Genomic DNA, 14,065 nt, shown 5'->3' with positions numbered 1-14,065 from the left:
GCAAGAAGTGTATTCAGTGGAAGCAGGTTATGGCGTAAAAGGAACCATATCCTGCGAACACCATGTGGTATATTCCACCTTACATATTGTTGTGCAAATTTAGGTGTGTAGGTTAGGACCAGCGCTTCCCTTTCTTTATACTTCTGTTGGGCAAGTATGTCCATCTTAAAGCATAGTTCCCAGGACCTACTTTTTAGCTTTTGCTTTAGCTCTAATGGAGAAAGAGAGAATAACAAACTTTCATCTAATTCCAGTAATACAACAGCTTTTCTAAAATTTTTTACCAGCTGCGAAAACTCATTAAAGGTACCTAAAAGCTCTTTTTTTATGATTTCACGTAGGGTTCCTGGTTTAGCTCTGGCCAGGGAAGCTATCCACCTCACAAGAGCGGCCAGCCCTTGGGCCCAACAACTTCGCAGACCAAATTCTAGTCTGCAAGTAGTCGTGGAGCAGGCAGAGTTAAGTGAGGATATTTTCCTTAATACCTTTCCCTCCACTTTTTGCATAAAATCCCATTGCTTTAAATCCACCAATTCTAATCCATAAAGGAGGGTGGCGGGAATCTTCGCTCTAAACACTTCCAAGCACAAGGAGAAATGCCTCTTCCCTGTCGCATTATATAATGAACATAATCCCATACCATGGGCAGTTGCCTTTCTAGAATTATTTTCGAGGTGAGGCTTCTCACTAAGATTAGAAGATATTATTTTGCCCAAAAATGTATAGGAGTTAACTACTTCAAGTTTTTCTCCACTTAGTGACCAGTTAAAGTTCCTCGATCTGCACTTCTTTTTGCCAAAGATGCACATGATCTTGCTTTTAGAGCTGTTAATTTTCATACAGTGTTTTCCCGCGAAATCATTCAACGTATGAAGACGATTGTCGAGACCTTTAGGAGTCAAATCTAAAATTAGTATGTCGTCAGCATACATTAGAATAGATACAGCGGTCCCTCCAATTACTGGGGCAAGACCATCACATTCTGCAATTACCGTAGGCAGATCGGCCATGTACAGGGAGAACAATGTGGGTGCTAGTATACATCCCTGTTTTAACCCATTACAGGAGGGGATTGCTTGCGTAAGACCCCTTTCTCCGCCTTGTAACACCTTGCACCAGGTGTCACAGTGCAGGGACATAACTAATTCCAATAAGTATCTCGGCATGCCCAATAACCTCAGTTTTCTCCACAGCGTCGGTCGGTCAACCCTATCGAACGCTGCGGAGAAATCTATAAATGCTGCATATATGCCCCCGCCACGAACACGCACATATTTGTCCGTGATTACGTGCAGCATAGTTAGGTTATCTAAAGTTCCATGCTCTTTTCGAAAGCCTGTCTGTTCCTTAGGAATAACATTATTTAAAAGTGCCCAATCTGTTATTAATATTAAAAGCATTTTAGCGAAGATTTTACCGATCGCATCTAATAACGCAATTAGGCGATAATTAGCAGGATTCTCACGGTCTCCTTTTTTAAAAATTGGAATTAAAATACTTCCCCGCCAAGAATCAGGAACTGTTCGCTTTTTAAAACATGCCTGAAACACAGGAAGCAGGATCCTGCTCCAATTTATTACGTCTTGCTTAATTATAGACATGGGCACTTCATCTGGACCCATAGCCCCAGAAGAACGCATGCTCTTAATTGCGGTGGCTATGGAGTGCTCAGTGGGGAGTTCCATTTTATCATCAATGTTACAGTCTGGAACCCAAGCGTCCCCACCAGCTCCATTGGATGCATATAAGGTGCGCACGTATTGGGTCCAGACATCTTCAGTAATAACAGTAGGAGTGGATGTTTTAACAGACCCACATCCTTGTCTGATTATGGACCAAAAAGCTCTAGCGTTTTTACTCCAAGATGCTTCTCTTAAACTGATCCATACCATATCTTCTTTGTCTCTTTTTAATTTGGCTCTCAGTCTCACCCTCCTTCGCTTTAGTAACGCTAGCTGTCTCCCAACTTCTCCTGATCTAAATAGATATTGCGTCCTAACAAGATTGTTAATCTCTTTATTTAACTTTAATAATGGACTAGGAGAAAAGTATTTCTTTTTACGCTTACCTTTACTCCTGGCCATTTCAGTAATTTTTAGGACAAGCGTTTCAAGGAATATAAATTCCCTACCCTGCCAAGAGTCAAGATTAGTTAGAAATTGATTCAAGATGTTTTCTACATCCTTATTATGGTTGGTACCCCAATAGCATCTCCCAGAATGGGAATTGATAGCGAAACCTTTATTCCTTAGGGACCAGCGGTCAGATTCCGGGGGTATTAATGAGACAGTTAGTTTGATAATTTTATGGTCACTCAGAGGGGTATGAGTGATTACCAAGTCTTTAAAACAAGAGAACGTATCAAAATCTGTTATTGCATAATCCAAAATGGATTCACCCCTGATAGAGCCATGAGTATAATTAGCAGGGGAATCAGAGGGCATTCTGCCATTTATAATAATTCCCTCCATAGCACTAAGCTCCCCGAGAAGGATCTTGCCCCTTTTATTCGTTTTTATATTATCAGGCAAGGAAGCTTGGGGAATATTAAAAACTTCTTCTTTTACTTTGTTACGAAACAGGTCTAGGGAAGTGTTGGACACTTTACAATTTAAATCCCCCACCAGTAATAAATACGGAGGGTCATCCACCTCTAATACCTGCTTTATGTATGCAAACAATCGTTTTAACACTGGGGTAAAATTGTCTTCGGGCGGTATGTAGGCATTTAATATTATAAACGATGAGCGTTGTGCAACAGTATCCAAATTAGAAATGGTTATGGATTGGAACAAATTACTCTCATCCTTGTGGTGTGAGAATTGCCATTGTAATGTATTAGATAGCAAACAAGCAATTCCACCTTTAGCGTGGCCCCTTTTGGAGGGCGTTGCTGCGGCTTCAAGGATGAAGTAATCATTCCCCCCATAAGGAAGAGTATCACACCATGTTTCTTGTAAACAATACACATCTGCCTTTAGAGAAAGAAGATAATCGAATTTCTCCGGACAGTTAGATAAGCCAGCAGAATTCCAAGATACTATGTTTAAACACTGGTTAAAGATATGACGATGGTCGTGGGTTTCTCGAGGTGGTATTTGAGAGAACTCCCGGTAACCAGCTCCACCTCGAGGCATCTTCATCTAGAGGGTTATCTGTGCTACCCGTTAATGGAAAAACCTGTGATACCATACGTTGGCCTCTGGAAAGCCAAATTTTCAGGTCATTATTACCTACAGGATAATCATCCTGACCAGAGGACAACCTTGTGATTCCTTCAACGAAAGAATAACATACATTTTTGTTGACAAAAGGTAACACATCAATGCCTCTACGTTTAAAGGCTTCTGCTTGTTGAAAGACCAGATTAGCAATAATTTTTGAATAAAACTTGACCCTTATTCGTTGGCCATTAATATTTCTTATAGGAAGAACTAGATCAATATCGTTTGTCTGGACCAACTTTAAGCTATCAATTTCATTAAAACAGCTTAGTAGCCAAGATCTATTCATTCTCAAATCAGAATCAAGTAAGGGCAAAAAATCCAATGACAGGGTATCCACATAAGAAGTAATACCCTTAGATGACTGTTGGGAAACATTTCTGGGAACTTCAGCCTGAGGCAGAAATATAGGAGCTGTTGGGTTAAATACTCTTGTTATTATTGGAGACTGTCTGTCAGTCACATTCATAGGTTGGGAAACCTGGGCATCACTTACAGACCCAGAAACCACCATTTTCGGAGTTGCATCAGCTATGGCCGCAGTTACTGATCCAATGATCACCCCATTCGTAATTACTTCAACTGGGGTATCATTGGAAACATTTGAGATACCTTCCGGCTCTGCATTATCCGGAATAACAGAACATGGACTATACCCTCTTCCTATGGTAACGGGCATTTCATTAATAACATGTTTTGGGAAAATAATATGTCTGGGTCTTTTCTTTTTGTATTTGCGCAAGGGTTTCCCCTTTTTTACTCTTGTTGTAGTTTTGGAAACTCGGGGAGACCCAGAGAGACTGTCTGGCACCTTTTTATCAAGCACAAAGATGGGAAAGAGATCATGGTCCCCCGTTTGCGCATCTTGACACACATTCTCTTCCTGCTCAACTAAGGATGTTTCCGTTCTCAAAAGCAGGACCGATGAAGAGCATGGGCTAGTTGACTTACAAGTCACCTGTTCAATGTCAAATCCCAGTGGGGCACTTCCCTTCCCTTCACTAGAAGATACAGCCTCTAGATGTACAAGAGGCTCAGGATTAGAAGTAGGGACTGGGGACACAGATTCATTTGCAGCCTTTTTCACATTTTGTGCCAACAGTACTTGAAGTATTTCAGTAACAGAGGATAAAATACAGTCTGAGTTTACGGCGAATTTACCCATTAACAAAAGAATGGAAGACAAGATTTGCTCCAAGGCTATAAGTGACTCAGAGATGGGTTTATCATTCTTTGGATAACTTGAAGATGTAAGGGGACAAATCCCCGATAGATTAAAATGAGGGGATTGTTCATTACTCAGTGGAGATAGATTATCTGTGGATTTTATGGAAGGGGTACTGCTATATAATAGCAGACCAGATGGTGTTTCTCCAATTGGCGTTTTATTAGCTACAGTGGGAGGCAGAGATGACTTATCCACATATCTTCCGCAGAGTTCAAAGTCAATACTCGTGGCTATAGACACATCACCCTTGTCATCTTCCAAAATATCATTCCCCTTGCAGACATCATGTATCAGTGATTGCGATGTTAGCAGGGGATCAACCGCAGCCATGTGTTCAGACCCTATTAACTGGTCCGCCACCTTAGATTGGCTTAGTGACCTCTTCATTTCTACCATGGGGGTCATCTCACTACCTTCCTCCTTACTTAAGCAGGTCAGATCATTATCAGGTTTCCTGGAGGCTTCAAGCGATCTATCAGAGCTTTTTTCCCAAATTTGGTTTAATTGCAACTGACCTTTCATAGTTGCACTGTTAGTTTGTTTCTTTCTCAAATGATTCGGACCGTGTGATGCACCAGTAATCTCCATTACAACCTTCCCAGATCGCAATGTCTTAGCCTCCATCCTATTAAAACTATAGTAAAGCCTACAATGAAGGACCCAAAGTTATAAAAATATCTGTTTCAAATACAAAAGAAAATAAGATGGGAGAGATAGTAACAGTCTACTATTATATGCCTATATTTCTAACAACTTCTCTGCGTTACCAAACCATATATTGACGCAGAATAATATATATACACATACGACCGAAAAGTCTAGATACCGGGGCCCAGCCCGGCCTACCTCGGCCACTGAGGGCCACAGAGGGCCCGCCCTTTGCCCGGGCTTCGCTCCGCGCTTTGCTCCGCGCGCGTCCCGCTAGCGCGTCAATGGAGGTGAATAAATAGCAGGAGAGGCGGGAAGAGGACCAGCTGCGGCGAGTTGAGCCGCGCTGCGCCTGCTGGTCCTCGCAGTCCCGACAGTTGATGGTCAGTGGCAGGACCCCCTGCTGTAGAAAATCCGGCGTCGTTTCAAGTCTGTAGACCACGAGCGGCGCCCGCGGAGCGGGGGCCGCGAGGCGTGGGTGTAGAGGCAGCAGAGAGTAACCTCAGGAGGCTGACACAGAGCAAGCGCCAGCAGCGTCTCCACGCACTCTGTCAGGTAGGCAAGAGCGATAAGCAGAGTGATCACAGCACGCAAAGATTCCTAGCCCGCAGTTAACAAGTTCCAGCGGGAGGGGCGGGAAGAGGACCAGCTGCGGCGAGTTGAGCCGCGCTGCGCCTGCTGGTCCTCGCAGTCCCGACAGTTGATGGTCAGTGGCAGGACCCCCTGCTGTAGAAAATCCGGCGTCGTTTCAAGTCTGTAGACCACGAGCGGCGCCCGCGGAGCGGGGGCCGCGAGGCGTGGGTGTAGAGGCAGCAGAGAGTAACCTCAGGAGGCTGACACAGAGCAAGCGCCAGCAGCGTCTCCACGCACTCTGTCAGGTAGGCAAGAGCGATAAGCAGAGTGATCACAGCACGCAAAGATTCCTAGCCCGCAGTTAACAAGTTCCAGCGGGAGGGGCGGGAAGAGGACCAGCTGCGGCGAGTTGAGCCGCGCTGCGCCTGCTGGTCCTCGCAGTCCCGACAGTTGATGGTCAGTGGCAGGACCCCCTGCTGTAGAAAATCCGGCGTCGTTTCAAGTCTGTAGACCACGAGCGGCGCCCGCGGAGCGGGGGCCGCGAGGCGTGGGTGTAGAGGCAGCAGAGAGTAACCTCAGGAGGCTGACACAGAGCAAGCGCCAGCAGCGTCTCCACGCACTCTGTCAGGTAGGCAAGAGCGATAAGCAGAGTGATCACAGCACGCAAAGATTCCTAGCCCGCAGTTAACAAGTTCCAGCGGGAGGGGCGGGAAGAGGACCAGCTGCGGCGAGTTGAGCCGCGCTGCGCCTGCTGGTCCTCGCAGTCCCGACAGTTGATGGTCAGTGGCAGGACCCCCTGCTGTAGAAAATCCGGCGTCGTTTCGAGTCTGTAGACCACGAGCGGCGCCCGCGGAGCGGGGGCCGCGAGGCGTGGGTGTAGAGGCAGCAGAGAGTAACCTCAGGAGGCTGACACAGAGCAAGCGCCAGCAGCGTCTCCACGCACTCTGTCAGGTAGGCAAGAGCGATAAGCAGAGTGATCACAGCACGCAAAGATTCCTAGCCCGCAGTTAACAAGTTCCAGCGGGAGGGGCGGGAAGAGGACCAGCTGCGGCGAGTTGAGCCGCGCTGCGCCTGCTGGTCCTCGCAGTCCCGACAGTTGATGGTCAGTGGCAGGACCCCCTGCTGTAGAAAATCCGGCGTCGTTTCAAGTCTGTAGACCACGAGCGGCGCCCGCGGAGCGGGGGCCGCGAGGCGTGGGTGTAGAGGCAGCAGAGAGTAACCTCAGGAGGCTGACACAGAGCAAGCGCCAGCAGCGTCTCCACGCACTCTGTCAGGTAGGCAAGAGCGATAAGCAGAGTGATCACAGCACGCATATGTGTTTGCATCCCGAAATTCCCCTTCGTTCTTAGCAGCTAAGGGTACTTATTTCATCTGCCATGATAGAGCCTATACATGGTTGCCCCCTGACTTCTTGGGCACATGCTTTATCTCGTGCCTGTTGCCACCCACCTACACGGCCGCGGCAGATTACCATAGGACAAGGACAGTTAGGGGTGTTGTGAGTGAAGACGACACTGCGGAACAGGAATTTGGGGATTTCGCAAAAGGTTTTCTGCCGTTTTGGGGGCCTGTGGTGAACAGCAGGAACATTCGCCAATTGACAAGGGTAATTTGACTGCTGAGCTCCAGTCGGATCGCCTTATGACTCTTCAAAACAGGGTCGCGTTAGATGTCATACTTGCAGACCGTGGTGGGGTATGTAAAGTGATCCAATCGAGTTGCTGTATTTTCATCCCCGATAACGCTCCGACAGTATAAAAGGCCATCTCCAAACTGCATAAGATCTCTGAATCCATTCACGTGGAAGAAGGAGACTGGTCCTTGATGGGGTGGTTCTGGAAACTGATATCTGCCTGGGGATGGAAGATTCTGATAGTCATTGGGATGATCTAAGCCATCCTTTTCCTGTTCTGTCTGTGTGTACAGTGTGCTCCTGCAATATGTGGCCTCTGTGCTACATCATGTGTAAGGACACCTGTATCAAGAGACGAACTAAGTAATAGGATGATGCTACAGCAACATCTCAATGACTTCATGAATACAGACCTGGACTCAGATTAGCATGAGTATGGGTTATTGCCTATGTAAGAGCAAAAGGAGGGTCTGTGGTACTTAAAATTCTGGACTCTGGGCTATTCTGTGGTACCGAAGCTCTGCACTCGTGTCATAAATATCATCGTATCATGACAATTTTGGTACTAGCAGACCGGTAATGGCTTAAATACTATACATAAGTATTTACGCCATGTTCGAGTGACGAAATCACCCTGAAATCGTAGTTTTGTCTTGAACCCTCGGGTTCCATTTTGTGAGCGGCATCCATTTTGTGGTTGCCCTTTACATAGCCAAATAACTAAGGCCGAATTTGATCCAAAAAGGACACGTACACCTCTGCTGACTCCTCTGTGACCTGGGCGAGCTGACTCCACTGCCTCAAGCCAAACCTGTTCGGGCAGTTCCTCTCCCAGTGGCCGAACGAGATTGGTATCAAGGCACAACATGTCATAAACCGTTCATCACTCACATACTATGCTTAATCTCACACACACCTGTCCCTGTTTCTTCTTTATGACCTGTTTTACGAGGAGGAGGTGCCCGAGTTTATTAGGGGTCCGTCGATTTCAGATGAAAGTTCTGGGCCTTGTCGGGTAATCTATCATGGACTGGACAAACTGAAATGTGGGCTTGTCATCATGACTCTGCTTTTTCTTTGTAGTAAAAATATTTGTATGGTCAACTGTAAAATCAGGAATGTTTGCCTGAAGCGTAATATTTCGTATAAAAAGAGAAGGCTGGTTCTGTGAATTCGAGCAGTCTCCTGAGAACCTACATGCTGTTGTACTTCTAGGATACCTGTTACTGGTTGCAGCCAATAAATACGATCTTTGACTTCACCTAGAAGACTCTGTGTTTCTGTAGTCTGAAACAGGAAGGACTCGAGGTCTTTGGGTGTTCTCTCTGGCACCGCCGGGTCCATAAAAACCCGGTACCTCAAGCAGGCACCTTATCTTATCCCACTGCTAAATAGGTGTACTCCCACCTACACGACAAGCAGGATATGTACGTCCCTGTGACATTGGATGGCATACATACACCTTTCATCCTTATTCTCTCGCTCACCAACATTTCTTCTACAGAGGGGTACCTATAGTTTCTAACCCTGTGTGTCAGACAGAGACAGAGCTGAGAATGAAACGAAGCCCTAATGCGCAATATACTGACAAATAATGGAAACCTTGTGTAATGGCACGCAACCTTTTTGCCTTTATTTGTTCCTTCATTGTTTCACGCACCTATCTCAGCATGAATTAATGTCTGTTGGTTTTGTTTGTTTGAGGTGGTCTTTAAATAAGGTAATGATATGGCAGTGGGTTTCCTAAGATAGTGGGCCTTCTAACAGATCTAAAGGGACAAGTTATGTGGACAATGTTTCTTATCTGTAAATCAGAGTTATATGCTCTTGGTATTTTGATAAACTAAGAAAAATGAAATGATGTTTATATCTCATTTGTGTATGTAATTATCTCCTCAGAAAATAACTGCAGCCTAAGTTAGTCACATTGTATTTGGCTCTTACCTTTGTGTTGCTAGGATACAAAGGGCCTAATTACGAGTTTGCACCAGTAGTCCGACTTCCGTATTACAACTACAGCTGTCAGGCCGCCGCAACCACCAGGGATCTCTGATCCCTGGTGGTGGTGTGGCAGTCTGAGTTATGCAATATGCTGGTGGTGCCACCGCAGCACCGCCAATCAGATTACGAGTTTCCTCGCCGTCACAGATTTCATGGCGGTGAGCCCACCATGAAACCTGCTACAGTGAGGAAACTAAAGGGGCCCTACAGCACCCCCTGTTTCCTCATGCCCTGAGAATGCATTCAGGGGGCACATGGTGTGTCCCCCTGTTTGCATGCACCACCTTTCTTGTACGGTATGGACTGCCGTACAGCAAGGGGCTTTGGCCTTCCCATTGCAGTGTCTTTTTAATAGGCACTTCTGTGCGAATACCAAAGGGCCCCCCACCCCACCCCCCCAAACCACGAGAAAACTCGTAATCTGGTTGGTGGCTGGCAGTGAGGTTTGGCATTGTGGGAGCAAGGTGGTGGTGTGGTGCGCGGACCCACTCCCGCACCACCAAACTCATGATCAGACCCTTAGTGTTTTCATCTGGAATGCAACAAAGGTGTTTTAATGCACAGCGGGAGGAACTTTTTTATATCTAGCAAGCAATAATATGAGATATAAGGACGAGTAACCTAATATGCACAGCTTCTTAAATAGAAAGAGATCTGACCCTCAGATGTGAATTTGATCAGAAAATTTGTATAAAAAAGACATTTCTTCAGCACCTGATAATTATTTTTGTATTTTCTCTCAATAATAGGTAGCTTAACATGGCAGAAACTAGGCACCAGTGGCATTGCTCCTCGCACCCTCAAACACAGTTCTGCAGTCCTGGGTGAAAATATATTTGTTTTTGGTGGAATTCAACATGGCAAAGTTTTCGATGATCTGTTCATGTTTAATACAGGTACGTATGTCAACAAGCAGTCTTGACACATGAACATAGAAGGTCTGCCCTTCTTACTGTTAATAAACATAACGTACATTTGACCAGTGTTAATGAAGATATGCGTTGGGTAACCTGCCCAAACTTTGTCATTCTGACTAGGATGGTGGTTCAACAGATAAGGTTAGGGCCTGCCATATAGTACACACTATTCAGTGGTTTGGGGTCACCCAGGAAAGGTCTACTGTTAAAGGATGAAGTGGGATGATATTAAATGATGTTGAGATGTAAGACAAGGGAAGAAGGTGCAGTGCAGAAACACGATTTCCCTACTGAAGAAATCTGATCCGCTAGAGCCTGGGATTAGTCAATCATAAATGAGGAAGTTGCTGTTTAACCCATGGAATGCCTGTTTGACATATGTTTGTGCAGGTGGTTGATGAGATCATGTCAATCTAAGAAGCCTAATGATCTTCTTGATTGAGAATCTGATTCCAAATCCTCCTGATATGAACATCATTATTTAAAACATGAGTGAAATTTTGACTTATGTCGAGTCACAAAGAGAGACTTTACAACAGGTAAATGTGGGTGAATCACTGTTTACTATGAATGGCTTGACACAATGTTTTTGAAAATGTGGACTTTGTGCTACACAGAGTGAGGATGTTGTGCGTATAACTGTCTACAACACTTGCTGACATGTTTGAGTGCATGCCATGTTACTATTGCTAGTCAGTGGGGGCAGCATGAAACAAATGAGTTTGGCCACAGCGCAAACATGCCTGTGGCTTTTGCATTTGTGGTATCCTGCCATAATGTGCACTTTCTCATGCGGCCTGGCAAGCATTGCACTTTAGGTGTCATAGCCAGGTACATTGATATTGATAACCACATTCTGTGGCAGTGCAACATAGTGATATGTTGGTCATATATTGCGGTGCCATGTGACATTATCTGCTGTGGCCATTACATACTTATGGGGTAATATCGACGAGCCTGTCACGTGTCCACAGTACAGCTTGACGTATTTATTGTGCATTTGCTATTCTTGATTCTACAGCCATTCTGCATACGAGATATTGGTTAAGTCTGCCCTGTTTGCATTTGTGGGGACTCAAGTGTAAATTCCTTGTGCGACCCTGCGCTGATGACCCCTACAGGTCATCTATAGTTACAGTTTTCGGGTAAAGTGTATACAATATCACGTGCATCATGTATGCTAATTATTATAGTGTGCATACCATGCAGATAATTATCTGTTTTGTGTTGCCGCGCCATGAGATGTTCATAGCTGAGGCTCTGGACATTCTTGGGTCTGGCTAGAGATGATGTTAGCAGTCTTGAGAGAGTTTACACAGTCTGCACAGAGAGGGGCAACGGTTAGATCCCCACAACCACAGATTGTTGTGTAGTCGCACATTATCAGGCCATTTTTATCAACACCTGGTTGATTGCAAGACACACAATACACAAAAACAAAGTCGTCTAAAATGCCATTTAATTCACTAGATAATTGCAGATGTCAATTTCTCTAGGAACAGATTAAATCAGCAGGAAACTATTCTTCCTACTTGAACCATATTACAGTTAATAAAAAAAGAAAACAAAGAGTGGTTCCACAACACACGCTTACCAGATTAAAGGAGCAATTCACTGATAGTCCTTTTGTCAATCTAGGGCGCAGCCGAGAGTTACAACTTGGTTGGGGTTTATCATGTAAGGTAGATATGTTCATTACAGAGAAGATGCATGTTCACTAAAGTAAAGAAAAGTGTGAAAGGGAATAAATCAAACTGCTATATTACGCCCCACCAACTCGTTTGTGTGCTGCCTGCCTGCTTCCGGAACCATAGTGATTGTTGACTGTTACTGTCATCCATGTGGTATTGTTCTTATCACCGTCATGAGACCATTTCTTTGGTACATTCGAGAGTGGTGGACCTAATGGTTCTCCCCCTGTTTTTTCCGGGCTTCTACATGTATTGTTTCTCTTCCTTTTACTTGCCTTGCCCCATGGCCGCCCCACAGACAGGAGCAAGGTGAGCTTTGGACAAACTCTGGCAGGATTCTGAGATAGGACAGGCTTTTGTGGGTACCTGTATATCCTTTTTTGCAACTCCAGAAAAACTACTGGGTACCCCAATGCCTTGCAAGTTTGTTGCTACGTTGAAATTGAATCAAGTGCAGCTATCCTACGCCTTATAATTCACTACTTTCACATTTTAGTGCCGACCTAAAAGTGGGGTGGCACTAGTTACACTGTTTGCTACTCTCTTCAGTGGGTGCTTTGCTTCCACTGGTAACATTGACGCTGAAATCTTGCCCGACATCCCACTGCTGTGCTGCAAGCCTTTGCAGTTTGTGAACAATCTTGGATGTCAACTGTGGCTACATCAATTTCCCTAAACTGCTTGCATTGACGCTGTGAAGCTGCCTATGATCAGACTGAGTTCCAACTAGGGCAACTACTGCTCTCCATGTCATCAAATAAACTGGTTCCTGTCCTGGGCTTTATACGATAATCCATTGCTTTCAGGTGTTCTAGTCCAATTAGTTCAATATTGTAAACTTCAAATTATTCAAATTATGTATCAAATAAAAGGTCAGGACTGAAAACCCTGTTCACGATGAAATGAACTGAGATCAAATTGATACTCCCTGGATTGTGTCCAGTGACCCAACACTAGAACCACGAGATTCCTCGATATGACTTGAAACTTAAGGCTTTTTACTAAGTGGTTTTGGGAACATAATATGCTTTATGGCTTGGTTGCAGATAATATAATATTGGTTAAGACCTATATTATTATTATACATATAGCCAGTGTCTAACCCAGGGTGGTGTGGAGTGCAAAAAAACGATGGATTTAGGCCCAGATCCTTGTACTGGGGTGAATGTATGACATTGTTCTACATTCTGTCCATCAACTGTGTTTTTTGCAATTTTCACCCTGAGTGTGCTGGGTATACTCAGACGTGAGTCCCAGGCTCTCCACACCACTGGAGTCAAGCTATCCTGGCTGATGAAGGCTAATAGCCAGAAACCGGTCCTTGGATGCTTGATTCCGGTCTGGGAAAGACATGGCTTGGTAGTTCGGACTGGACTGTTCCCATGAGGCACAGGGTCAGAGCTGATTTGCATATAGCCAGTGTCTAACCCAGGGTGGTGTGGAGTGCAAAAACACGATGGATTTAGGCCCAGATCCTTGTACTGGGGTGAAAGTATGACATTGTTCTACATTCTGTCCATCAACTGTGTTTTTTGCAATTTTCACCCTGAGTGTGCTGGGTATATTCAGACGTGAGTCCCAGGCTCTCCACACCACTGGAGTCAAGCTATCCAGGCTGATGAAGGCTGATAGCCAGAAACCGGTCCTTGGATGCTTGATTCCGGTCTGGGAAAGACATGGCTTGGTAGTTCGGACTGGACTGTTCCCATGAGGCACAGGGTCAGAGCTGATTTGTATATAGCCAGTGTCTAACCCAGGGTGGTGTGGAGTGCAAAAAAACAATGGATTTAGGCCCAGATCCTTGTACTGGGGTGAATGTAAGACATTGTTCTACATTCTGTCCATCAACTGTATTTTTGCAATTTTCACCCTGAGTGTGCTGGGTATACTCAGACGTGAGTCCCAGGCTCTCCACACCACTGGAGTCAAGCTATCCAGGCTGATGAAGGCTGATAGCCAGAAACCGGTCCTTGGATGCTTGATTCCGGTCTGGGAAAGACATGGCTTGGTAGTTCGGACTGGACTGTTCCCATGAGGCACAGGGTCAGAGCTGATTTGCATATAGCCAGTGTCTAACCCAGGGTGGTGTGGAGTGCAAAAAAACGATGGATTTAGGCCCAGATCCTTGTACTGGGGTGAATGTATGACAT

General features: G+C 45.2%; 1 protein-coding gene across 1 annotated transcript in view; it reads left to right on the top strand.

Annotated features, from left to right (window-relative positions):
- The window catches only part of LOC147727101 (RING finger protein B-like), a 677,508-nt gene that overhangs the window by 128,201 nt on the left and 535,242 nt on the right, over window positions 1–14,065 (top strand). The window contains exon 8 of the mRNA XM_086963055.1: window positions 10,057–10,203. Coding sequence (XP_086819181.1) covers window positions 10,057–10,203 — 147 coding nt within the window. The remainder of the gene's footprint in view (window positions 1–10,056; window positions 10,204–14,065) is intronic.

This window comes from Lissotriton vulgaris, chromosome 3_1 (genome assembly GCF_964263255.1).
Source record: "Lissotriton vulgaris chromosome 3_1, aLisVul1.2, whole genome shotgun sequence".
NCBI lineage: Eukaryota > Metazoa > Chordata > Amphibia > Caudata > Salamandridae > Lissotriton > Lissotriton vulgaris.
Note: the sequence above shows the minus strand (reverse complement) of the source record. Positions and strands in the feature narration are given on the sequence as shown.